At 46.6% G+C, this 27,971-nt stretch overlaps 1 protein-coding gene across 14 annotated transcripts in view; it reads left to right on the top strand.

Moving 5' to 3' along the window:
- Positions 1–27,433, top strand: part of LOC142576305 (uncharacterized) — a 109,400-nt gene extending 81,967 nt beyond the window's left edge. For 13 of the 14 annotated variants that reach the window (XM_075686370.1, XM_075686374.1, XM_075686377.1 and 10 more), the window contains 3 exons: positions 3,283–3,351; positions 4,135–4,251; positions 27,255–27,433. In XM_075686370.1, coding sequence (XP_075542485.1) covers positions 3,283–3,351; positions 4,135–4,251; positions 27,255–27,362 — 294 coding nt within the window. In that variant the 3' untranslated portion in view covers positions 27,363–27,433. The remainder of the gene's footprint in view (positions 1–3,282; positions 3,352–4,134; positions 4,252–27,254) is intronic. The other variant, XM_075686378.1, reaches the window with a different exon arrangement.
- Positions 27,434–27,971: the final 538 nt, after the last annotated feature.

Below are 27,971 nucleotides of genomic sequence, written 5' to 3'. Positions count from 1 at the left end.
CTCGCGCTTTCTTTCTGATTACTCATGATTGCCTACCTACACTTTCAAATACCCTCTCCTTGGTTGCCAACTTTCTTGAACTCTCCTTCCAGAGTTCATTCTGTGTCCATGCGTTTTAGGTAGATACTTGTGGCACGTTTGTTTCATCCATCTTCCTGAGTCTTTCTTCAAAACTAATTTTTCTCTGCGCTTCTCTGAGTTTAAAGGAAGCGCAACCCTCGTTTCAACCCTCTAACATTAAATCAGGCCTGACGAAGGCTTCTCTCGCGGCGGCGCGAGCAGCTACGTTTATTGGTTTCTTTTCTTTGGATCGTTTGCATTTCAACTGAAAAGTGAGATTATCGACGTTAACTGCAATAAGACCGCGTCCAAACCCCAAAACCTGCTGCGCTGCGAGGTGGAAGCACCTTTACAGCACTGCTGCAGGTACGAGGCTTTTGCTGGTGCCATATCGGAGAAGCAGCAGCCCACATTCTGTGCCTAATCGTTTCGTTGATGAATGTGAGCTACATGCTTTCGGTATTTATTGCTTATACCGTTCTTAACCTACTTAAGCCTTTCGCCTATCTATCTATCTATCTATCTATCTATCTATCTATCTATCTATCTATCTATCTATCTATCTATCTATCTATCTATCTATCTATCTATCTATCTATCTATCTATCTATTTATCTATCTATCTATCTATCTATCTATCTATCTATCTATCTATCTGTCTGTCTGTCTGTCTGTCTGTCTGTCTGTCTGTCTGTCTTTCTGTCTGTCTGTCTGTCTGTCTGTCTATCTATCTATCTATCTATCTATCTATCTATCTATCTATCTATCTATCTATCTATCTATCTATCTATCTATCTATCTATCTATCTATCTATCCATCTATCTATCTATCTATCTATCTATCTGTCTGTCTGTCTGTCTGTCTGTCTGTCTGTCTGTCTGTCTGTCTGTCTGTCTGTCTGTCTGTCTGTCGTTCTATCTATCTATCTATCTATCTATCTATCTATCTATCTATCTATCTATCTATCTATCTATCTATCTCTTACGCCACCCTAGTGGTCCTTGTTATCTACCCGCCTGGCCACCAGGTATGTGCTCCCGGCCGTGACGCCGTCGTGGCCGTTCCGTCATCGCAGATTTGCGATCTTGCTGTCGTTATGCTGTCTTCGTCAAGCCTTCTAACCCGAACCAGCGGCCCAAGTTGAGCCCTTTGGCCACTCCTCGCGATGTCAAATCAAAATCCACCGCAAACCTGATTTATTCAACCGTGATCTGCCATGTACAAATTTCTTTTGCTCTTTTCTTGCACTCCGGAACACTGACAGAAAACGAAAGGACCAGCAAAATTCTGGAGGACCAATGCTCACAGGGAGCACACAGAAAAGAGCTACACTTATATGGTCTGTGTGCTTCGCGTAAGCGCTGGTCTTTCAGAATTCCAAGTATGCCGCACCAAGCGGTCCAAGTTTCTACCCTAAATTTGCTTAGATTTCAAAGCAATGACATTTTTTCCCGAGACGTTTTAATGCATATTAGTTTATTTCCAACTAACGTGAAAGAACTTTTTAACTAACCCCGTCCTTTCTTGACACGAAACATCCATAGGCTAAATGGTAACGGTTTCTCGAACACGTGAAGCCAATTAAGAGCAGGGCATGAAACGATGAAGGTCTTTCGATCCGCAACCCGGTGTTCGAGTTACACATCAAAAGGTATTTTGCGGTCACAGGACCAATCCCGGCGACGGCGGCCTGGTCCCGATGGGGCGGAATGCAAAAAATGCTCGCCTACCATGCATTAGCTGAACGTTTAAGAACTCCACGTGTTCAGCACTGATGCAGGGTGCTCCGCTACTGCGTACTACACTGAGATTGTCGTTCTGGTAACCAAACTTTTTAATCTGTTTATTATTTTATTTTTGTCTGTTACACTTACTCAAGCACCCTGGGTGACTCAAATGAAATGGAGTCTAGATTTAGTTCTCGCACACATTTTTGAAAACCTTACGTAAACTCGTGAAACGGGTCTGTGGAGATATGTTAAGAAAGTCGTTCTAAATATAGAATGGCGGAGCTAAAACTCTGCAAACCTGCAGATAACCCGGATGCATTGAACCTTTGGTGTTTGCGAGGACAAAATTGTCCGTACAACGCCCATGTTGCTTCCCTGTGTAGATAGAGAGAAAGAGAGAATCAAGTTTTATTAATGCGAGCAATCACAGGGTCGGACGCAGCCTCCCTCCGCCTAGCAGACAGCCGAGATCCCCTGTGTCTCACCGGCTACGTCAGCTAGCTGGATGACCCAGACCTGATCTCGCTGGTCTCAGCTGAGCAGCAATGTCTCCCACTTCTGCCGATTCAGTTCAGTTCGGTTTAGTTTATTTCCTTAAAGGCCCCCATTTCAGGGCGTGTTACATAAGGGGTGGGATTACAATTCATCTTGAATTTGTTTTCAATTTTGTGGCCCTCGAAAGAGGCCGCCTTCTAGCATGCCCATAGGATATGTGGCAGATCAACCCTACCCTTAAATAATTTATACTGATCATTGTATTTGCCTCCAGAGAATCTGCTGCAGGCCACCGGGTTAGGATACATGTTTGTTTGCAGCAGGCGCGAAGCTCACGCCTGCTTCTTGGTTAGCTCGGGATGAGCTGGTGTGTACCGGGCCGTTCCCAGCCGTTAGTAATCGGTGATTTCTTTGTAGCTGACCATGCGGTCTGCTCTCGTTGCCAGCTGGGCTGGCCGACTTGCTCGGCGAATAAATCCTCGAGCTGCGTTGTGAGCCGCCTTGTTGCCGTGGATAGAGGAGTGTGCGGGTGCCCAAATAATTTTGATTGTCCCGCGATGATGGTTGTTGTTATTATTTATCATTTTTATCGCGTCTGGCGAGATGCGTCTTTTCGAGGAATTGGCGATCTGCGGTCTTTGAGGCGCCCATGATAATTCTAGCTTTGGCGGAAGCCACCACTAATGCTATCGCGGATTCCTCCGCAACTTGGGGGTTGTCCGTCTTAACGGTTCCGCTCGCGAGCTGTTAACCGTCCGCGTCTACCGCTACAACGGCCATCCCTTTGCGTTCTCTTTATTCCACGACGTCTGCGGAAACCATGCCCTCTGCGTCATGTTACTTGCGCATACCAAGAAATATTTTTGGAAAGTAGCAAACAACACGTATTTACACCCTACGTTCATTTCTCCTCTTATTATGTCTTCTGTAGACTATTGCGATCTAGTAAGCAACTGAAGTATGGTATCTGACACAGCTCGACTTCTTCTTTTACAGTTTAGTTACAATTCCAGAGACTGCAGGGATGAAAATTATACTCCAAGACGAGATGGTGCTGCGTGCCTGGTGAGTATACGTTACGGAATATTACCTTGACTTTGCGTGCGATCTCTTGAGGCTGTTACGTTTGAACGGTGGGAGCTGGCTATCTTCGGGGAAGCGACGGTCGGAATGGCGCCGGCAGGTCTGCTGCGACTACTCACTTTGTGAAAACAACAATGCACGGAGTCAGCAGGACATCGGCGCTACCATGGCTGCGGCGGTGACACGTTTTGTAAGGAGGACAATGCGTCGCGTCCCCAACGGAATGGCGCCGAGATGGCTAGACGCAGTCGGCGGAGCAAGTATTGCTAGTGTGCACGGCGACACCGTCACGGTCTGTTTAGAGCAGGGGAGCTCCGGGAAGATGTGTTGCGGTACCATCTCACGCAGCTTAAAAGTCGTCAGTCAATGGACAGAGGCGGTGGCCACTGTCTGCGGAGTCGACTCTGGGATAAAGAGGCGCCTACTCGGGGCAGCACCGTGTCTACTGGAAGCCTCTCACCTTGGAGGGGTCAGTGCAACCTGTGCGGAAGTGAGTGTGCCAACCCTCCCCCTCAAAGGCGGCTCGGCTACGATGCCTTTGGACGCTCCGAATTGGTCGGAAGTTGACCGACCGCTTACCTTCACCTAGTGATTAAGGGAGGACAGAGTGTGTTTTAAGGAGCCGTTGGCGGCTCCTCAGGGCGCATTCCTCTTTCAGTCATGTTATACTGATGAACTGTAACGTTCTCATGTAGATACTGTAAATAAATCCCATATTCCTCGTTCTCGATGAGAACAAGTCTCCCCCTTCAACAACGGCCACAGCGTGGATCAGTTGGACGGCAGCATGGGCCAGCTACCATCTATTCCATGCGTGACTACCACCATTACAACTGGCTGACAGCGGTGAGACGGACTTTGCGACGCTGTCCTGTGTCTGCGGTGAGCGCTTGATTCTTACTTTGACTCTCTAGGCTTTATTTTGTGGTTGTTCTGATTAGAACAGTACGGAAGCTGGATTGTTGATTGTTAGCTAGGTTGTGTTTTCCTAGGTAGGTTTAGTGACCAGCACCAAGGCAGCAAAGCAGCAATCATGGAGTTAAGGACACTGCTGAGAGACGGATTGTTGATTGTTGGTCAGGAACTGGGCCTTGAGGTACGCAAGGAAATGCTAAAATCGGAATTATTGCAGCTGATTTCCGAACAGGCCAGTTGAAATTACTGAAACTTACTTCTTAGGGAAAGAGAGAAACGGAACAGAGGGAGAGAAGAACGGGACAGAGAAGAATAGCACAGAGAGAGAGAGAGAGAGAGAGAGAGGAGCGCGAGAAAGATCGCGAGTTAATGAAAATGCAACTTGAACTTGAAAGCAAACGTTTAAAGTTGTCTCAAGGAAATGAAGGGGCTCTGGGACGATCAAGTGAGGCAGACAATCATACCGAATGGACAGGCTGTTAAAGCCATTTGAGGTCGGGAACGACATAGGCTAGGAAATTTTGAAAGGACTTGCGAGAAGATCAACTTCGGTCCGAGTACATGGCCACTGCGGTTGCTGTCAATGTTGCCGTGTGAGGCTGCAGAAGTAATCGGCAGACTCAGTGCGCAGGATGCATATGATTATGCAAAGGTTAAGGCTAGCCTTTTGAAGAAGTGCCGCCTTTCAGGCGAAGCTTTTCGGCAGAGGTTTACAAGCACGGGCAAGAAGCATAGCAAGGGGTATCCTGAGTTTGCATATGGCTTAAAGGACAAATGCAAACTATACGCAACAACTTAGTCGAGTGGTTGAATAGCACGGAAGCGTACGATAGCGGAGACATTATCATTAAAATGCATGTGTCTAGATCACTATTACAGAAGCATCCCACAGTCTGTGAAGCTTTGGGTGCAAAACAGACGAAATGTGAACACTGTGGAAAGCGCGGCTGAATTAGCCGAAGAGTACGCACCGCGTAGAAAGTTGAACGCAGAGGACGGAAATTGGGACGGTCGAAATGGACCGCGGAAACCAATTCCGTTCAAAAAGGGTTCGCAGACTAGACGACAGGAGCCTGTAGACGTGGAGCAAAAGCCCTCAGAAATGAGCCAGGAGAAATCAAACGGGGAAACCGCACAAAAAAGCGCGGGAAAGAAAATTCGAATCTTTTAGACCAATATCGGCTGCTATAAGTGCCACGAACTAGGACATATCGCTGTAAACTTCGGGAAGCCTAGCGTAGTTTTCTCCTAGTGGATGAAAAAGACGAGAATTTCGAACTTTGAAGCCCATATCTTCACGACATGTAAGTAAATGGGAAACCATGCCGCGTGCTGCGAGACAGTGCCGACACTATGGACATTGTCCATCCGTTTTGCGTGACGGTAGATGATTTCACTGGAGAAGTCGCATGGATCAAACAGGTTGTAGAAGAACACAGCGCGTGTCTGCCGCTGCCCATGGCCAAAGCCAAAGTCAGTGGACTGTTCGGGGAGCTCGTGACCGAGGCTGCAGTTTCCAAAATTTTGTCGCTGCAGTACCCTTACATTTTTTCGAATCGGTCGCATCAGTTACTGCCTGATAAAGGGCTTAAACTAGGAGAGGGCGTAATACAGGTATTGACGCGAGGCCGAGCTCGTAAGATCGCGTCGCTTTCAGCTGAAAATACAAAAGCTGCTCCAGCGAAACTGGCAAAAGAGGTAACTTCCGTAACTGAATCTGAGCTAGGCTCGAAGGACGAAAAAAGCTATTGGAGAAACCCTGCCAGCTGATTACCTCAGTGAGAGTGGATCAGTACGGTGTCAAAGTTCACGCCGGCAGAAAGAGCCAGCTGACGCACTCGCAAGCAAGATAGGGTCGTTACTATCACCGGCCTCAAAGAACTTTGATCAGCTCTTACCTGTGGACAGAGAGTCGCTGGCATCCGAGCAAAAGAATGAGAGCTTTGGTAAATTGCATCACACAGCTAAAGAAGGCATTGCTAGGCGCAACGTGACGATACAAGAGAGGAGCATTGTTGTATCGGCACTACAGGGACCGAAAGGGCAGGATTTTAGATCAGTTAGTCGTACCTACTAGGTACAGAGAGGACCTTTTGAGTCCCTGTCATCGAATGAGTGGTCTGGCCACCTAGGCATAAACAAATCGAAGGAAAGATTGCGTATGGTGTACTACTGTCCTGGCTGTTTCAAAGAGAGAAAACTTTGTAAGACCATGCGACGCCTGCCAGCGCTCTGGTAAACCAGGAGAAACATGGAAAGCTCCACTAAAGGTAGTGCCCTTAACAATGGAACCTTTCAGACGACTTGTGATAGACACGGTAGGGCCTCTACAAAAGACAAGGTCGGGTTACAGGTACCTGTTTACTATGCTGTGTCCGGCTACAAAGTTTCCAGAAGCAATCCCTCTGAAAGAGCTCAGCTCCACCGAAATAGTAGGCATACTTTTGATAGTGTTCGCACAAGTTCGGTTTCCAGCCGAAATTCAGTTGGATCAGGGGTCAGTATTCACCAGTTCACTAACTTCCACATTGTTACAAAAGCGCGGGGTAAAGTTGATACACAGTTCCGTCTATCACCCTCAGTCAAATAATGTAGGGCGGTGGCATTCATTGCTTAAGCGAGTTTGTGGGTGCTATGTTACGAGCACAAGGAGGACTGGGAGAATTGTCTTCCGGCCACTTTGCTTTGCGAACGGTTCCTCGTGAGGCTACAGGGTTCTCGCCAGCAGAACTAGTGTATGGGAAGACACTCAGTTCTCCACTGAGAATGTTAAGAGAGATGTGGGAGGAAAGAAAAGAGAGTCCAACAGTGGTAGAATAAGTGCTGAATCTACTGGAACGGCTAAGTTCAACCCAACAACTAGTCGAAAAGAACATGGGAGTAGCTCAAAAGAATGCCAAATTCTATTGCGACAAGAATGTGAGGCTTCGTACGTTTAACACAGGAGACCAGGTAATGATCTTCAAACCTTCAAGAAAGAACAAGCTTGAAGTTCACTGGGATGGGCCCGTAAAAGTGTTGCAGATGGTTGCGGAGGCAACCATCTGCAACCATCTACAACCATCTGAGAAGGGTAATTTGAAGTCTGGGTTTAGGGATGCCGCCAAAATATTGGATCTGTTATTGTTAATATTGTTAAGCCAAGAAGATCCCCTCTCATTTAGCAGGACTCCCTCCATAATTACTCAATTTGTCAGCACGAAATTCCTTTTAAAAAATTGGCATAGCAAGATGCAGCATTTTTTTCTGCACTTATGTTTTCTTTGAAGCCTAGCGGGTCTAAAGTGAGATCCAAGATACGTCATCTCGGCGCAGAGCCGTCTTGTGGGGTTCGCTTTGCAGTTGCCTGTCCTTGTTGGATGTTTTGGGGCGGTGTCATCATTTAACAGCGGGTCGCTGCAAGCCAAGGCACCCCCCCCCCTTCTTGCCACCAGCCATTCTCTTCCTGCCCAGCGGTTATCAGCAATGCCGAGGCAAAATTTTCCTGCCCATGGAGGAGCTGTTACGTTTGATTGGCGGGAGCTGGCGATCTTCGGGGAAGCGACCGTCGGAATGGCACCGGCATATCTGCTGCGACTACTCACTTTGTGAAAACAACAATGCACGGAGTCAGCAGCACATCGGCGCCACCATGGCTGCGGCGGCGACTCGTTTTGTAAAGAAGACAATGCGCCACGTCCCCGACGGAATGGCACCGATATGGCTAGACGCAGTCGGCGGAGCAAGTATGGTTAGTGTTAATATGGTTAGTGTGTTAGTGGTTAATATGGGAAGATGTGTTGCGGTACCATCTCACCCAGGTTAAAAGTCATCAGTCAATGGACAGATGCGGTGGCCACTGCCTGCGGAATAGATTCTGGGATAAAGAGGCGTCTGCTCGGGGCAGCACCGTGTGTGCGAGAACCCTCTCATCTTGGAGTGGTCAGTGCAACCTGTGCGGAAGCGAGTGTATAAACCTCCCCCTCAAAGGCGGGCCGGGTGCGATGGCTTTAGACACTCCGAATCGGTCGGAGGTTGAACGACCGTTTACCCTCACCTTGGGACCTAGGGAGGACAGAGTATTTATAACCAGCCGTCGTCGGCTCTTCGGTGTGCATTCTCGTTCAGTCATGCTAGACTATTGAACTGTAACGTTTTCATATAGATACTGTAAATAAATCCCATATTCCTCGTTCTCGATGAGAACAAGTCTCTCCCTTCAACAACGTTCTCAGCGTGGATGAGTTGGACGACGGCATGGGCCAGCTACCATCTATTTTATGCCGGACCCTAACCATTAAAGGCCTGCTAATTATATATGACTGTGATTCCTTAATAAACCAAATATGCGGTAACCACACGGAGGTATTGCACCACCTAGTCACAACCGCCCGACAGTTGCTAGGGTGTTCTATAAATTAGGAGGTCGTGGGCTGCAGTCCTTTCTTAGCGGCGAAGTTCTGATGGAGCGCTATGTCACCGCTATTCAAACTTATCTGGTGGTTGTGAAGAATCTCAGGGAAACAAATTCCTTCCGGGAACTCATATTCCAGTGTTCCTTATAACCACTGTGAAACTTTGCAACGTTAAGTTGCAATAATCAATTCTTTGACAGCAATCAGAAGCACAGAGAGACAACTTCGAAAGGGAGGAATGTTAACCAGGGCTGCCCTACACGTCGGGGAGGGGAAAGTGAGATGCTAAGGAGTAAAGAACAATGAGAGTGATTGTGCGCACACTCGTATATCCATGTTAATTGTCGTGCATGTTCACTCATGAATAATCACTCTCAAGCGCTCATCTAGTCCGGTTGTCGTCAAAAAGCACATTAGCTCTTAAGTGGTTTTGTGCATACTAATGGTCAGCGGCCATGGTCCCGGGAGCTTAGCTTCCTAGAACGGTAGGCCATCTAAGCGCCGAAAACTCATACGTAGAACATCTCGTTGAGAGTTGTAGGTTAGACAATGGCACAGAATGCTTTCTATGGTTTTATCACGTCCACAAGCGTTCATACGGCGATGCTGGCCATTCACATGATGACTGAAAAAAAGTCAGAAGGCACTTAAACACCTCTCATCACTTCTGAGTGCGAAAGCAATGTTATCGAATGGAACACCGCGGAGCAGTACTTCCAGTTATGACCTCCTCGTAGGTAAGCGAGTACTGCAGAAGAGTACGCATTTGGGCTGGTTGGTTCATGACTACGAGCAATAAAAAACAGCGCTAAATAGGACAGGTGAAGCGCTGCTGTCTATGTCCCTTCATTCGTCCTGTTGTTTAGCGCAGTTTTTTATTACTCGTAAGCGAGTAAATTAAGAACCTTGGCCAACGCCTCCCAGATAGCACAAGGCGGCCGGTGCACAGCGATCCGTGACGTTTTTCTACTTTGCTCAAGTGCCACATAATCAATGCTGCCGGGTAAACAGCGGTGATTTTGACGTCACCGCGTTCGTCACGCTAGGCTTGTAAATCGTAATTTCTGTTCAAGTTGACTGAAGCTATAAAGCAGCGTGTACTGACCTGCTAATGAGGTCTCGCCGTCGGGAGGACTCGCTGTCTTAATTTTGTACTTTGCTGTCCTAGGAGTGTGCAGAAATTTGCTTTTGGTGTAAATTTCAAAGCACACTCAATCTCACAGCACTAAGTAGAGGCCCGATGAGCCGCATTACAGAGAAAATATTGACGAGTTAATTTTGAAGCAAAGTGCTTGTATGCAGATATACATATCATAAAGTGTCTAAAAGGTCTTTGCAAAGACAGATGAATCAATAAAATCTAAGGAATGGGTGAGTCACGGGAGAATCACGGGCGTTCAATAAGTTTGTCCGGAGATGTGTGAGAATTACTGGATGGATAATGCTAAGTGTAGTTCGTTCCCCGGCATTCGGTATAAACAGGGCCTTTCTATTCAACAGGAACGGCTCCTGTGATCAAAACATGGTTCAAATGCGCGAGAAGAAAGTCGTAGTCTGTTTCACAATAATTGCCGAGTTGATCGTTCGTAAAGCGATTGGGTGGTGGAATGGTGTTGCTCCTAAGAACGGCAACAACATGCCGGAGGTCGGCCAAGCTAGTACGGTCATAGATAACAGTGTCCAAACTAGCAAGCCTTGATCAATCGGCGTAGTTCGGCGTAGCTAGGCAACGAATGTAATTGGAACGAAGTCCTAGTTGTGAGCATCAGGATATGTGTACTAGTCATTGAACTTCAGAAGGGTATCATCAGCAGCAGCAGTCTATCTTTATATCCGCTGCAGGACGAAGGCCTCTATCTCTGCCATCTCCAATTACCCCTGTCTCGCGCTAGCTGATTCCAAATTGCGCCTGCCAATATCCTAATTCATCACGCCTCCTAATTTTCTGCCTTCCTCGACTGCGCTTCCCTCCCCTTGGCATTCTTTCTGTAAATCTAATGGTTCACCGTTTATCTGCCCAACGCATTAGATGGCCTGGGCAGTTCTATTTTCTTCTGGTAATGTAACCTAGAATATCTGCCATCCCCATTCGCTCTCTGAGGCCACACCGCTGTCTTCCTTCTCTTAACGTTAAGCCTAACATTTTTCGTTCTATCGCTGTTTGCGCGGTCAATAACGCGTTTTTGAGCTTCTTTATCAAGCTCGAAGTTTCTGCCCCATATGGTTCGACCATTAGAATGCAAGGATTGTACACTTTTTCAACAACGGCCGCAAGCTGCCAGTTAGAATTTGGTAATGCCTACCGTATTGACTCCAACACCAGTTTTATTCTACTGTAAATTTCCTTCTTCGAAAGCTATGTATGTTGGCAGTTCAAGTAATTTCTAGATAGAGAATACCCCGAAAGGGATGCGAGGCTTACCCAAGGTATACAAAGTATTGCTCAGTTTATTTTAAATTGAATACAAGTTTTTCGTGTGCCAAGCAATCGCGACGTTTAGGAGTTTCGCACTTATGGGTGTTTTTTTCGAAGGTGGGGACGGCGATTGCTTTCGCTCTACTTCCAAGAAAAAACGGAGATTACAAGTTTTCTAGATACGAGCCAAGTGATTTTCGACCGTAGTGGACTCCTTTGGATTTTCGACACAATTTTTGTAACCGTGCGTGCTAACATGCCTTGATATATTTCAGTCGCCTGTAGAGAATGGCTTGGGGCCCTATAACGTAAAACTATTCCAATATGTTTCTATTCCAATCTCCTGACGTCAAATTTGCGTAACCACCGACGCAAGCACCGGGCGGTCACCCACAGGGTTGTCTGTACAGACCAATCAAACACTATCCTCGTTCATAGGAGGTCACGTTTGTTTGCTTGAAAAACGAATAACATTGCCTACACTGAGCGGCTTGTCGTATCTAATTGGCTGACAAGAGGCAAGGAGAGCGCTCAAGGGGAGAGGGATCCGCTGGGGCAGAGCCAGTACACTAAAAATCGATAACCGGATGAAGAAGGTGGTGCCGGCGTCTGCGATTGGTCGGCTTTCCCTTACTTAGCTTGTGGTGGCTTGTCGAAAATCGCGGCGGCATGCAACGGAAGCTTAAGAATGACGCTAAAACTGACCCTCAGGAAAGAAGAGTTGGCAGAATAAGGTGGTAAACGTGCCGAAAGTGCTCGAAAACGTTACACCGCCACGCAAGAAGTTTTATTATACGCAAATACACCCATGCTCTCCGGCAGATGCGACTAGCCACCGCCTCAGCGATCGGTGGCAGCCATCTTTTATTCCTTTCGGAATGGGGCAGCCTGCGGCTATTCCGAGGAAAATTCAGTTTTGTTCGGCATATTAATGCATCTTTATCGCGTACACGTCACTTTGACACGGTGAGTTTGTGCGGTTTTGTGACGTCGCGTGACAGGCAGGTGAAGTGGATGCAGCCCGAAAACTTTTTACCAATAGCCGAGGGCTAATAGCGAAAAGGGGTCGAATCAGAAATAACTGTTTTTCTTTTTTCTGTCAAATCATGCATAATGAGTGTGTACACATCATATCAGATGGGGAGCTATCGCGGTTTTCGTGACGTCGCGTGACAGACAGGTGAAGTGGGGGTGGTGGAAAAAAAGTTTTTGACCAATTGTGGATGGCTGATAGCGGAATTGGAATAGAAAAGTGTGGAATAGTTTTATGTTATAGCGCCCTTGGTTTGTTCACCGTGCTCCGACAGAAATCAGGGCCCTACGGAGAACACAATATTTGCGCACGCGTCATTTTAGCGCACTGGTGCGAAATGTAGTGTTGTTAAGGTACTTATAAGCACTGCCGTGAAGTGTAATAGGCATTAGTGTACGATCACTGGCCATTGTGTTTTTGCGCTCAGTCACGCTGTTGAAAACGGATCCTTGAGATGTGTGATGTCTGGTGTGGTGTCACGCTCGATCGTTACCGCGTCTTATAGGTGAAGCAGGATTACTGACGATATGAACCTTGATATGTTCAAAAAGGGTGAATAAGAAGGTACCCTTAGGAGAGTTCCCGCTATAGCGTCAGGTGGTATGGGTGTTCAAAATTTCGCCTCTAGGTAAATGAGTGAAATGCAGTGTGGGGCGTAACTGGGGAACGCCATCAAGGAACGTGTAAGAATCGCGCGCAAGGAAATGTGCTTGAGACATGATGGGTATAGGTTCATTAATCGGACGAGAATCCGTTTCAATATGCAGCGTAATATTGTGGGAAGATTCTTTTTCAACGGAGGCAGGTAAAGTAAGTAATATGCGTAGAACATGTCCCGGAAGGTGCTTGTCCTGTTAAAGGTATACTGTGACTAGGCTCTTGAAGAAGGATATCTCGTTTTTTGGTCTGTGTAGAAATGAAGAGCAAGGCAAGCCATTGTATTCAGGCCAGGCTGTTGCCAATAAAAGTGGGCTATCGATGAGATCTTAGTCACTGTAGGACCAATGCCGTCAAGCATTTCAGATCCACCGATAAATGCGACGGGCCTTGCGTTAGGTAGCAGGGCACGTAGAACCGTGTGACGGTCCGCGCATTTTTTGCCATCTGTTGGGGGTCTTAGCTCCTTACACATGGCTACGCGTATAAGGAACGCATGAAGTACCTCTTCTACAGCAGCAGGGATAGGTTCCAGAAATGATTCAGCGCAGGCAGCCACCAACTTGGCTGCTTTACCGAGGAGGGATTTAAGGAGGATGGAAGTGGCGGGAACGGAAGACGGATTCTAACGGTACTCTGAATTGACGATGCGATCGTTGAGGCTAAGCAGATCATCAGGGCGACATTATTATGTCCATCAGGTTGGAGTGCAAACATGGTATCGAGGTGGAAAAGGGCCACGGAAACGTGTAAGAAATTGCAGACAGTGGTTATCGAGCCATGAGAGTCTCGATGATGATGATGATGATGATCGCGATGATGTAGCAGGCATTCAGGTTAGCACAGTTCTGAGTGAACAAGAGGAGATCGGTATTATTTGTTTTTGGCTGAATTGAGTGATATCTGATATGCATGGCCGAACTACGTGGGGAATGGGGCTTAGTAGGTGAACCTCGTGAGGTGACTTCGTTATCGGTGAGAAATTCTGCGGGAACCAGGAGAAGAGGACACGCTGCACTTTTTCTGTGTTAAGGGTGAGTGAGAGTCACATGTACGTGGAAGCGGGCCGTTTTGTGGGCTCCTTCCGGTGTTGGAGGAAGTAGTAATATTTAGTTTTCTATAGTGCACAGTGGGCCTGAAAATGATTGTTTTCACATACTATCATGCGACAGATATCTTCTACAACTTGGTCAACCAGGGTGGTAATCGTGGGCTTCCTGAGCAGAGGTCAAAATAGCTGCATGGGACTTACATTAGGATATTCAACTAGGAAGTACACATATGTGTTATGGCCAAGTTCGATGCACATTGCAGAATTGAGAACGAAGTTGGTCAGGAATTTCTGCTCCACCTTGGTTTACGAGAGCACTTAAACGCAACAGGTTTGAAGATCAAAATCTTAGTTCCCTTCACACAATTTGGAAATTAGGACAAAGATCAGAGCAGTATATGCAAGCAAAATTATATTTACGTGAAAACAAAGCAGAAGACGTGTTAGTAAAGTTAGGTAAATACGTTATTCCGTAAAATTGCGTTTCTTGTAATAACAATTGGCGAAAGGAACGAATTTAATTAAGAGTAGGAAATGTTCAAATTAACACACTGCACCCCCTCTCCCAAAGTGAATGAATAGAATGCAAAAAGAAAACATGTGCGATAATCCTTTCTCGCCTACGTATGGTACAGAACAACTAGAGTAGCCAACTCTGCACTGTGCATACATCGCTGAGATAGTTTGAATTACTACCGCGAATAAAAATACCAATAATCTAGATCAGAACAACGGATACCATATCAACAATATTTTACAGCTTATATCAACGTAGATTGAGCAACTGTGACGCGTTCTCGTCCCTAATCCGAACACAGTTTCCTTGACAACGCAGTGTTTATAGAGCGTATAGAGCGTATAGAGCGAATTCGGATAATTGTGAAATTTCACTTGCCATAACCACGATCTGATAAGAAGGCATGCCATAGAGGGCAGCTCCACAGTAATTCGCCTGCCATAACTACCGTGTACCTAAAATAAAGTTAATTACCGTGTACGTTACCGTGTATAGGAGTTTTTTCGCATTTAAGCTCCATCGGCGGCGATCGAACCCGTTACGCCGATTACAGCCGCGCAACACAATATTCACGTGGCTACCACACCGAGTGAACATTAACGACAGTCGTAACGCGTCAGACGAACATGCGAACCGGCACAAGGAGAGACACAGCTTTATGGATTTCTCGATGGCAGTGTTCAGTGTTCAGCTAAATGCTCTGTGATGCAACTACGGGGCTGCAGACTCTATGGGCATGAAAAAAGTGTAGTCGATAAGGGATAGACAGCGATTATTTTTGAAGGAGATTTTACACTGAACTTGCCCAAGCTTTTGGGCATGCATGGCTTCCTTGAATTCGTTGACGCTTGAGGCATTTCTTTCTGTTCGTCAAGTCCCTGTGGCAGATATATATATATATATATATATATATATATATATATATATATATATATATATATATATATATTATAATATTGTCACGAGGACAGTGTTTTCACCCTGCCATCGTTGTGAAATGAACCAAGTGTGCAAGAAGCGGGATATTTTTGAGCATATTTAGACTCATTGCACAAACGGAAGACGCGGCTTAGCAAAGCTGACGACGACGGTAAGTAGCTCTACGGACGTCTCGCTCCACTTGTAGCACGGGGTGTTAACGCGATAGCGTTAAGAAGCCTGTGTCGCAGAAAATCTGGTTGGGGCGACGGCGTCCAACGCCCGGAGTCAGGCGTCGCATCGGAAAAATGTTTTCGTAACACACATACCCAGGCCGTTCATGTGACGCAAGGAATTTATTGAACTAATTGAATTTCTCAAACTAAAATTCTTGGAAATATCGTAAACTATTATAATTATACGCCACCTACAGGCATTAGAGAGCTCGGATTGTAATTTCAGTACACGAGAAAAAATAATTCTGTTACGCAAAAACTGAAACAAACCCCTTTTCCAACATTTCTACAATGCAGAAACTGGAGACGGCGTCCGCCATTTTCGCACGACTGCACGTAAATATCTCAGAGTCCACTGAGCAGCGCACCCGCTTCCTTGAAAGACTTCAAGGTGGCGCTCGCCTCCGCCGCATCGTAAAGCCCCTTGAAAATTCGTGCGAAAGATGCGCACTGCTGCCATGAACAACGCGTGTACCGGTGAAATAGGAGACTTCGTAGCACCGTTTGCACACAGCATCTTGACATCGTGCAAGGAGATGGTAACGCCGAACGTTGTAGTCATTACCAGCAAATGGATGTAACGTCCATCGAGTCACTCACCGTATGCGGCTTTGCTGAGCAATCAGTTATTCAATACAACGTTATGTGTAATCGTTGCCGTCCTTACAGAGACTGTTTAAAGTTATGCGGTGCAGTTAAGCATTGCTGTGTGGTTGGCGAATTTTGAATGCCCTGTCACATATATCAGCTAGAACAAAGGCTAGGAAAGTGACTGCCCTATGAGGTGTACGTATGTATACGTATGCGCAAAGTACGTTTTTGTCGCTGCTGTATGTGTGTGTGTTTTATGTGGTGAAAAGAGTAGCGTCAGCTCCTTTGCTGTGCCTTGTTATAATCCGCTCTAACGGACCGTACATGCTCGTTTGCCTATATTATTAAACAACAGCATGCCATGGGATGCTGACTGTACGCAACACGAAAGACGGACAACGAGTAGGCCATAAAACGACACCAGTCCACGTAATCGTGAACCTGGCTTCGGGGCAGTCTTTAGCGCCGAAGAGTAAGAGGACGTAACCAACGTCAAGTACGCATTTTCAGAAACAAAGAAACTACGTCAACAGCGGCGACCAACGTGGGTGTTGCGACGAAAAGTGAACCAAGCCTTGACAGCCGCTTGGTGGAGGCCCGAAGATGTTCCCGCCTTCTGGCCGATTGTATAGGTCCGAACGAATTCGCTCTCTCTCTCTCTCTTTCTCTCTCTCTCTACATTTCGAAGCGCTCCATCATGCGACGCGCAATATGGCTTCGCTGATAGGAGATGTAAAGCGCGTGGCGCGCGAGTCCACTTCGACAGTCCAATTACCGAGCCATGGCCCGCGCAAGCGACGGCTGCCGTCACTGCTCGTCAGCCGGTGCTGTAGCCGCTATCGATTAAAACCCCTTAAACTTCGTAAAGTAGCGCCACGCTTTAAAGAATGCCGCGTCCTCGTCGCGCGCTCTTGCCGAGGCCGACGCCGCGTCGCAATTGGCTTAATAGCAAGCATCATGTGCTTCAGCCATAGAGTTACTAAACTGTCTCTAGAGGACAAGCTACCCATAGGGCCCATGCATTGAAATCGGGAACCGCAAGAGCACCGCCATGTTGCTACGCGCTGAGGTTGCCAGCTCCTGAGACGTTTGCTAGACTTGGTGACAGTAGTCAGTTTTAATCCGGCAAGCGTATCAGCGTAGCAGCATGGCGTCTCGCTTGTAATGTGGTGATGCGGTATGCGGCAGCCGTGTGTTTGGGCTTTATACGTTGGTTCTTTATTCTTTGTTGCGGGATGGTGTGCGTGTGGTCCATGTTGGCCGGCAGCCATGCAACCGAAGGATGATCCTGTTGAAGTTTCCAGCAGTATGCTGTTTTCAGAGATCATGCCTGTTGCAGGAGTGTCACTCTACAAGGTAACGAGCTAGAAGCTCGAAGCTGTGGTCAGATTCCATGTTTCCGTTCCGTAATTCTCTTCGCACGGGCACGGTATGTGGCAGAAGCCGCTGTCGCGATCTATCGTCGCGACGATAGATCGGGGCTTTTTTTTTATTGTTACAAGTACTGATCCAGCTATAGGGCACATGTAACCGACAAACGGAAGTCTCAGGAGAGCACTCGAGATTATAATAAAGCAGGCGAAGACGGAACTCAAGAGCACCCAAGCTCGAAGCAGAACCGTACGTAGGTTGGGGCCGCCGAGGCAGGTGTGTGCCAGGGAGTGTTCGCACGGACAGCTCCCCTGGCACGTGCAGCGGTGACTCGCAAGGTTGAGATAATTTAAAGGCGCCTGGGCCCAGTGAGCACGATTAACCAGAACAATATGGAGGGCATCCGATGCAGTCGCGACTGCGAGTCGTGGCATATGTAGCTCGGGTTGCCTGGCGTGTGCAGTAATATCGGAGTGAGTTGTATGAACTTTATGCATAACACGCTTTGTTACAGTACCTCAACGGAATGGGTCTAGAGGACAGTGTTGGTACGTTTTTTCGTACCGCCCTATTCCTATACCCCCCTACTACAAACACACATACCCATTTTTTTTCTACATGTGTACATACAATCGCTTTCCATGACGGATTTACCAGTTCAAGTTGTCAACTTGTCAATAACTGTCATAGGAATCACTGTAATAAACACAATTCCACGATCGGATTGTCTACTTTCATTTTTTATTGTAACACTATTTTTATTGTAACCTTATTTTGTATATGTGAGAGAAGTATGTGGATATCACAAGCTTAAGCCAATGTGCGATACACAGACGAAGCAGCTGCTACAACATGAACAGCATTGAGGGCCACACAACACATACGTAATTAAAGGTGCAAAATATAGAGGGAAGCTTCAAAATACGCTTTGTAGCACTGGAGAGTATAACATATATTGCATGTGTACATTAAAAGTTAAAAAAAGCAATGCATCAATGTCCCATTTGTCTTCAAGTTTATTATCTAGTTCAAGTTTACTGAAGTTTATTATGAACTTATGTACAACAGCAATCGATCTACTGACACACCCGCAGCTAAGGTGGCTGTTCGAGGTGTACTGGCTGCCTCGGTGTAAGAAAATGAAAGAAATTGGGTGAATGTTGACAACAGTGCCACTGCGTCTTGCTTCTGACCTGCACGTGGCTCCGCGGCATCTTTGTGCACAAGTGAGCTGGCGTGGCGAGGCGTGGGAGTCATCCGAGAGAAAGAGTATCGTTTACATGAAGAAGTAGGTGTTCACATTGCCTGTCGTTTTCCCTCAAATGTTTCCTTGGCGTCTAAGGTAACACACCCGCAGTCAAGATGGCTGTTCGAGGTGTGCTGGCTGCCTAAACGAAAGAAAAATAAAGAAATTAGGTGAATGTCGATACCAGTGCTATTGATTCTTGCCTCTTACCTGCATTTGCCTCCACGGCCTCTTGACTTGCGGTGTCTGTATGAGGGAGCTGCTGTGGCTAGGCGTAGGCATTGTCTAAGCAAAAATAAAAAGCCATTAAAATGGGGAATTAGGGAAATAAATGCGGTTGTTTCTTGTACTCTTCTTGCCTAAAAGTTTTCAAACATAGTGTCCAGAACACACCAGCACTTTGACTGCTTCTGCTCTTTACCGGTAGGTGTTGCTGTGAGATCCTTAGTATGGCTGCGCGCAGCATGGTAACATTTGGTAGAGGCATTTGAAGTGGTAACCAAAAATGCAAAGAATCATCCTTGTATGCATGAATGCTTTCAATTTCTAAATGTAGTTGTAACTATCACTATTAGTGCAAGGGCCCCCACATCTATGCGGCAAGTGCCATATCTCGAAACTGAATTTTTCCTTTAGTGTTTCACAAGGCCTCCGATATGTCCACATTAGGTATGATGTGCTTCTTTTTATTTATCTCAGTGGGGAAAAAACATCATTAAAGTGTTTTTTTTTATTTGAGCGTGTCTTGTTTTTTGGTTTATTTCTGAAGTTATGAAGCAGCAGTCTCATGATGCTAAAGCGACTTATGTAATGGCAATCATCAGCTTTTGTTTTGCAGAAAAACGCATTTGCAGACCCATTGTTTGATGTCGCATCACTCGCATAATTTTGCAGAGTATTCTACCTATATTAACTTGCTTGACCTCCACTAAAGAGTCTTGTATTTTGAAATAGCATTCTTTCCTTAAAATCATTCTACACTTCTAATAATTTCTGCACCTTGGGCTTCTGATGCTATGCATTCACCATTTTTGCTTGTTGTTTCAGACTAGAAATGTCTTCTTTAATTTAGAGCTTAAATTTTACCTTTGGAACACACAGAAGGGCTTGCCATTGCATATCTGCATAACAAGGAAACATGTTTCATTAAACACTTTCAAAATACAATTGAACATTGATTAACGCAGCTTGCAGTGTGATTTGACTGAATAAGCCATAGAAGGAACTCATCTCATTTGGTAAATTAAAGCACATATTAGTGTGATGTACAAGATACGTTACACTAACGTAATGGGTTCTCTTGCTTATGCAGGAAAATAATCGGTTCGTGAGAAAAAATTTATTTTTGCATACCCCTTGTACACACTGATTTAAGGAAAATGAGCTGAAGCTGTCCACATGGTCTACTTATTTTACCTGCGAGTATAGTCAACAAAAATGCGTCCCAGCTGCTTAGTGGTATTTGAGATTATGTCAGCATTGCATATGTGCCTGTTGTCTAAAATAATTGAATTTTAAAAATGCTCGTAGGGATCTGATGTGCATATCTGCACTTTAAGGATACATGTAAAAGACTCAGCATCAAGTGCAAGTGAACGGTCGCACAGGCCCGGAGTCGATCATGCAAATAGATTCGCTGCACACATTTGTGACCAGAAAAGATACGCCACATAAAATTGCATGCAAGGAAGTGTTGAAAATATTGCACAGTTAATAAAACGCCTACGCTATAATATGTGGGTTCATGCACTAGATTTCGTCCGTATTAGGCACTCGCCTCTTGATTGCTTCGTGGCACAGAAATACTCGGCATCGGGCTGTTTTTCTGCTGTGGCCTTTGTAAAAGCATGATCGTTCAAAGTGCAAAAATTGCAGATTCTATGACTTGCTTGTGGATTCGCCAGTACAATTCCGGTGCGCAGACCCGTCTGTCCAGCAATTTTCTACTGAAGGGAAACCTGCAAATAAAAACACCGCTCCGCATGTAGAAAAATGCTGTACTGTGACGTTTCTCAAACGATTGTAATGCATCACAAGAGCTGTCTACTGGCGTGATGTTCTGAACAAGAAGATACATTCGTTTAGTTACATTAGAAGGTATATGCCAGAGCACTTCGCGGCTTCGGTGGCACAAAAGGCACGAATGTGCCATAGCGTCTGATGTTGACGCGCGATCGCATGTCAAACCTAAACTGTACCAAACTACTACGCATCCAAAAAAACAGATTCGAAACCGAAATTGGCGTCATCCTTCATTGCATGAATGCGTACATCGTGATTTACATAAGTCACTGACTTGGCGATCGCTTTCTGTAAACTTAATATTAACGCGCCACCTTCACAAAGCCATCAGGTATGCGTTTTTAGATGACAAAGCATAATATGACCTGTACTTGTTTTCAGCTCTTTCAATAGTAATTTCGCTGGCCACAATGACCAGTAGCAACAGGGCGGCGCCCTAGAGGCTCCCACTTTTCCGGCCCAGCTTTTCCTCTGGAGTTGTTCTACTAACTTTATGGCTTCAGCATCATTTTCGCTCGAGAAGCGTCTACGGAGTGGCAAAGAGCGCATGTTGGCCCATTGCTACGCTCGAGCGGTGTTGGTGGCGCTACAGTCGAGGAGGGAGCGTGAAACATAGGAGAAACGAGGAGGAGAAGCGAAGGCGGAGGAGGAAAGTGTCGCTACTTTGCCACTCCATAGACGCTTCTCGAGCGAAAACGGTGCTGAAGCACGCCGCCAGGGCCCGCGTGATGCTATTAGGCTGATAGCGACGCGACGTCGGCCCCCGCAAGAGCGCGAGAGGAGGATGCGGCATTCTTCAAAGCGTAGCGATACTTTACGAAGTTTAAGGGGCTTTTATCGATAACGGCTACAGCGAGGGCAGCCGTCGTGTGCGCGTGCCATGCCTCGGTAATTGGACTGTCGAAGTACTGAAGGCGGAAGAGGAGAGTTTCGCTACGTTAAAGGAGCCACATTCTCCTCCTCCGCGTTCACCTCTCCTCGTTTCTCCTCTCTTTTGCGCTCCGTCCCCGACTGTCACGCCGGCTACGTCGCTCGAGCGTAGCAGACGGCCTTTCGCAGAGTGAATGCACGCATAGCAAGGCGATGCGCTTTAGGCGCTCGCGTTGTCTTTCTAGCTCTGAGTAACTTCGTGTAGAGCATAGAATTTCTAGACGGATGGTTATACAAATTCAGTGACGGAAGCTATTTTGTCCTGTTTTGATAATTATTCTTTATGTATCTGAACGAGCGCTAACGCTGTGCCATGACTCCGAATATATCCCGTGCGGTACCATTAGGTGCGCAACATTTGTCAAATGAATGTCGCAAGATGCTGTTGCGAATCGTTGTAAATAACACATTTACGATCGAATACCAACATGCTGACTTCCAGCAATCCCCTAGTAGCCTAAATAAACCGAGCCGTCCCTACCAAGCGAATTCGCGGCGGGTGTTAGCTATGACAAAGGAAGGCCGACAGAGCGCACGAACGATCAGTTCTCTGAACGTTCGAAAGAGTATTACAATCTACAGTGCCGCCAACGTGCGTGCATGCCAACTTCCTAAGCACACGCAAAGGCTCAGAGGTGGGCGATGGTGCTATTATGTTTCTCGTGCGAACGGACGAGCGAGTGAACGACGGCTAAACCATCCAGTGAACGAGCGGGTGGCCGCGCGCTCTCTTTGCGAGTGCTCCGCCACCGCATCTTAATCTACGCCCACTTTAAAGCTGACATGAATTAAGACGTACGTCTCAAAGACTTATGATGCTATCGTTCGGCGGCGAACGCAGTTTCGGGAGATTACGTACACTTTTCCTTTGTATCGAAAATCCGCCGGGCGACCGCGAAAGACGACACGAACAAAAGAGGCGAATAAAGCTATTCGCTCTAAATAAGGCAAGTTAGTAACCACACAATGCAGAGAGGTACTTTATTAAGATGAGTTTTCGGGCTCGAGCCTAAAGTTTTGTCAAAAGGAATGTGCTGAATCCTTAAGGTTTCGTAATCACATTTTCGCACGCAGCCGTGCGTGCCCACGAATTGAAGCTTGTTGGCATACAATATAATTAAGCGCACCAAAGACGACCGTACTGCTTATATAAAAAAAGCACACGTCGCATAGGAATATGCTGTCAGAGACTCGCAACTACCTCTTATATTTGTGTGGAAAATTTTGGTCTGACGTTCTGGCTTCCTGTTTGATGAAGCTGTCTTTCTTCCTAACCCGTAGCCCTTACCGGACAGTATCGAGAAGAGCTCCTTGTCTTTGATGAAACTATTTTGGCATACGATGGCGCAGCAGGTTATGGTGATAGAAAATGCCGTGAAGCGAGGTAGCACTTTCCTCAAATGTTCGAGGCGTTCGCAAACCAAAACAACACAGAACAGCAATGGCGCCAACATGTGCTCCTCGCCAATGCGTAGACACCTCTCAAGCGGAAATGGCGCTGAAGCGCGACTGTAAACAAACGAAGCCGCCGAGCGCACACGCCATTTGGCCAATGGCGACGCGGCGTCGGCTTCGATCAGAGCGCGCAAGGAGGGGTCGGCATTCTTCAAAGCGTGGCACTACTTTACGAAGTTTAAAGGCTTACCGCATCGTGGCCCCTGCAAAAGGCCGCGTTTCAACCAGAAAGCCCGCCTTCGTGCATAGGCTCCATCCAGTGAACAGGCGGCGCCACTGAGCAGCACGGGTGCCGTCCTGCTCAACGCCTCCTGTGACGAGCGGCGCGACGCTGGGAAGGTGAAAAGACCGCTAAATTTAAACTTCGTGGACATGTCACCGAAATCCGTACGTATATCCGTGATTCGCCGTTTTTTTTTTTTTTTTTTTGTACATGAAGGTCCACGCGGGCTCCTCGGTGATGTCACAAATACTCTTTGCTGTTTAGGGTTAACCAACGGAGAAAAGCTGTACGCTACTTCACATGTTCTTTCCGCGAAAAGAGTGGCGGCCTGGACGTTCACGAGAAGTGTCGTTCGCAGCAGGGAAAACAACTGTACGAGTTCATCCTACATGCCAGTAAAGAGTTCTGTGACACTAACATTGAAGTCACCAGGCTGACACCCTGAAAACGTTGTGCTTCTAATAGGTTGATCGATTTTGAATTGACGCCTCGTTGTTGGCGACGCATGCCTCATCGCTCTGCGGCGCGTTCTAAACCGCGCCCTATCATTTGATGCCCATGTCACATTGTTACTTTAGATCGCCATACAGTTCGCTTTTGATCAGGTACAGCTGCGCAGTCACAATGGATCGCAATTTTCGTCGATATGCGTTTAGTTGATCGCGATCTACGCAACGAGTTCGAGCTTCATGATCGCGATAGTAGGCTGTCGTCAGCACCGTCATGCCGAGTGAGATAAGCTAACTCGATTGGAATTGTTGGACCATGTAGCAGGGATCATGCTTGATATAAATTGAGAAATTTGATCCGGTCGGGTGCGATCTTGAGGGACTGTGTAACACCACGGTACCCTAACGTCCTCTGTGATTCGTCGTCTGGCACGGTACCAAACGAAAACTTTTGCTGTTTTGAAGCAGTTGTAAGCGGTCTGTCCTGGCTCACTGCTGAACACATCACCGGGACCTACTTGCCGACGTAATCGACGCAACTACAAGTCATTTCGCGCGGCAAGTGAGACAAGCAAGCCCTTATTTACCAGGTCTTTTTATTCGTCAAATTATTGCCGTCAGCTTGCCGCATTTTGTAAACGTCAAGAATAAGCGTCGAATTGTTGTGAGGATTACTTTCGATTGTGCTTTTTTCTTCATTGACTAAATGATTAGAACATATCCTGGTTGATTTGTTTGGCACCCCATTTGGAGCCATCTGCACCTAAAAAATAAGATTTATTGGCCACGAGACCAGAACTTATATGACGCTAATGTTGGTTTTTCAACATGTAGAATTATCGAGGTTCATTATGCCATTTTCACAAGCTCTGATATCGCTTACAAATTCGTTTGTTTGCATGTGCGCTTCGCTTTTGAAAGGCGATTTCGCAAATGCAAAGTCGCAAGAAAAATCCCACCATGTGAAACTGCGCCTCCGACGCCCGCAGCCGAAGCGACTATCGTCTGTGAATTAGCGCTTGTCAGCATGAAATAAGCTTCCTCGCCATAAAATATTTTTCATCACACACGCCAGTGTTATCCTGACCATACCAAATGCTAAGGCTACACTAAGCATTCGTCGAATCAGCACAGTCGTGACAAATGTATTTTAAATGTTGAGCAGCTGACCTGACCATGTCTGCTGGCGTCGTACAAGCCGCGAAAGGCGCACGTGTAGCACGATTTACAAAGCAAACCCTCCTCAGAAATATGATGACAGAGCCTAACTTCCCTCGCAGCTGCGATCCATTTCTTTCGCTGTTTTAGTTCGCGAGGCCTGCCCGGAAACATGTACCAATCTATCCCGGGCTGGCCTTCATGGATGTGTCTTACGCAGCACTGTCGTCGGTTCCACTTGTTCTGTTTCGAACCTGCTTAACTTCGACGCTAGTCCGACACGCTTGCGCTGTCGCAGGACTTATCCGAGAAAAAAAAAAAGGAGACGGCCCCAACCGTGGCCGACACGAAGTGCAGTGCGCGCGAAGTAATGCGCTTCCAGCCGGCCGAGCCCCAGAGCCACCTTCCCAGTACTGCCGCATCGCTGCGGCAGATGACGTCAGGGTAGCGGCAAACTTTACTGTACCGGCACTATAGCTTTCGCCGCGAGCGTGTCCCGGTAAACATTGCCGTTACATACGCTGCAATTGCCGGGAAGCCTGAGTAGCAGCCGGGTTTCTTTGAATGCTATTGGGCATTCCACTCTTAAAGGTGAAGCTTAAGTGTCCTCCAATTTTTTTTTTTTTTTACGACAACAGCTTCTAGGAGCGTTTCTGAGGGGTGTGCACGCGCATAGCGAGCCATACGCTGCGTAGGGATGCGCAAAAAGAAAGCTTGATATTTAAGGGCGCAGTCTATCCCACAGTGCCGGACTGAGGATGATTGAGAGCGCAGCAGTTTTTATTCTGCCGCCAGTCTTATAAAACGTTCAAGGTGGCGGTATTTGCCGCTCTTTCGGCGCATTTTCCTTCTGCGAAAGAGATGGAATAAAGGAACATGTTTATTTGCTCCACGGGGCAGTGCTAGTAACCAAAAAATTTTGCGGTCGCATTGTAATTATTGCGTCGTAATTTAACCTATACATTCCGGCTCCTACTTTTGCGACCCCGCGGCACCGAAGTACCCGAGAGGAGAAAACAACTGAAGAGCCAGGATTTCGGATGGCCTAGCTTGTCACTGAAGGCTGGGTTGCCGATGCCTGGTCTATTTTGAAAACTGGACTATTTTTCTTTGATATAGTGCAGGGGCGCTATGACGTAAAGCTTTTCGAAAAGTTTTTTATTCCAATTCTGCAATCGCCCTTCGCGAATGGTCAAAAGCTTTTTGGAACCACCTCCACTTCGCTTGTCTGTCACGCCACGTCACGAAAACCGCTATAGCTCCCCATCTGATATAACGCATACACACTGATTATGCATCGTTGGACCGAACAAAAAATACTTATTTCTGATTCAACGCCTTTTCGCCCTTAGCCCTCGGCTATTGGTCAAAAGTTTCCGGGCTGCACCCACTTCACCTGTCTTTCATGCGACGTCGCAAAACCGCGAAAACTCACCGCGTCAAAGTGACGTGTACACGTTAAAGATGCAATAATATGCCGAACAAAACAGAAGTTATTCTGAATGGCCTCAGGGTACCCCGTTACGAAAGGAATAAAAGATGGCAGCCGCCGATAGTTCAGGCACTGGCTACTCGCACTTGCCGGAGAGATTGGGTTTATTTGCGTACAATAAAACTTCTTGCGTGGCCGTCTAGCATTTTCAAGCACTTGCGGCACGTTTACAACCCTGTTCCGCCAACTCTTCTTTGCTCAGAATCCGTTTTAGCGGCATTCATAATATTCCGTTGCATGCCGCCGCGATTTTCAAGAAGTCACTTGAAGCCAAGTATGGGAAAGCGGACCAATCACAGACGCCGGCACCACCCTCTTCATCCGGTTATCGATTTTCAGTGCACTGTCTCGGCCCCATAGAATCCCTCTCCACTTGAGCGTGCTCCTCGCCTCTTGTCAGCCAGTTAGGTAAGACAAGCCGCTCACTGTAGGCAATATTATTCGTTTTAAAGCAAACAAAAGTGACGTCCTATAAACAAGGAGAGCGTTTGATTGGTTTGTTCAGACAACCTTGCGGGTCAACGCCCGATGCTTGCGTCGGCGGTTACGCAAATTTGACATCAGGATATTGGAATAAAAACATATTACAATAGTTTTACGTTATAGAGCCCAGTTCACTTTTTGCACGTCTGTATTGCCTACCAGATTTGTCGCTGTTTTGCCCTCGGCTACGTTTTCACCTGCAGTTGCAGTGTCTTCAGCGTAACCGCTTACGTAATTCCAGCGTCATTTCTCAGCTTTCTCCCCTTTGTTCATTATCATGGCTGTTTGTCTGCTGACGTAATCTGCAACAAATAATTTGCTTTTACAGGTAACTCCATTGGCGGAAGAAATCGGTGGCCCGACGAACTGCTACGTTGGAGTTTGCTGGGAAGGCGCGTGTGCTGCCATTCGACGATCGAAATGCTCCACAATGTGACATTAGAGAGCATCAGGCACGCTTTGTTAGCGCTTAGTACCTCGTCAAAATAAAATAATTAAAAAATTGCCGTGAATACAACACTACCTCTTTGGCTACCTCTAACTGCCTTGCGGCAAAGAAGGGACTGTGTATTACGGTGATTGTTGGCAATTGTTATTAATATAACCTTCTTTGTCTGCATCCATCAGAAATAATCCAAGTTGTCTCTATTCAGCTGTCTTGCGCTTTCCGACACCCTCATATGCCTACATGTTCAAAATCCACGTCCCTTCCTCTAATATTCTGCAGCTCTTACAACAGTCTTTTTCTGCTTTCGCGTCAGTGTGGCTCTTTCTACCACATCATTTAGAAAGAAAAAGTTAAACATATGTACTGGTCCCACACGCGTGGCATAACAAAAACGTTTTACAAACAGGACAAGAATTGATTGAATAGAGGAGGAAACAAGAAGGCAAAGAATCGCGATAAGTCAAAATACAAACAAAAATATTTACAGTGAAGCGCTTCCGCTAGCCGGTCTGTGTGGCGTCCTTTGAGCGCACGAAGGGAAACTTTCGCGTCTAGCCACTTCTTATGATGAGATCGCGTCAACAGAAATAACAATTT

The sequence above is a fragment of the Dermacentor variabilis genome, chromosome 3, assembly GCF_050947875.1.
Source record: "Dermacentor variabilis isolate Ectoservices chromosome 3, ASM5094787v1, whole genome shotgun sequence".
NCBI lineage: Eukaryota > Metazoa > Arthropoda > Arachnida > Ixodida > Ixodidae > Dermacentor > Dermacentor variabilis.
This window is presented reverse-complemented; position numbering and strand designations above follow the sequence as displayed.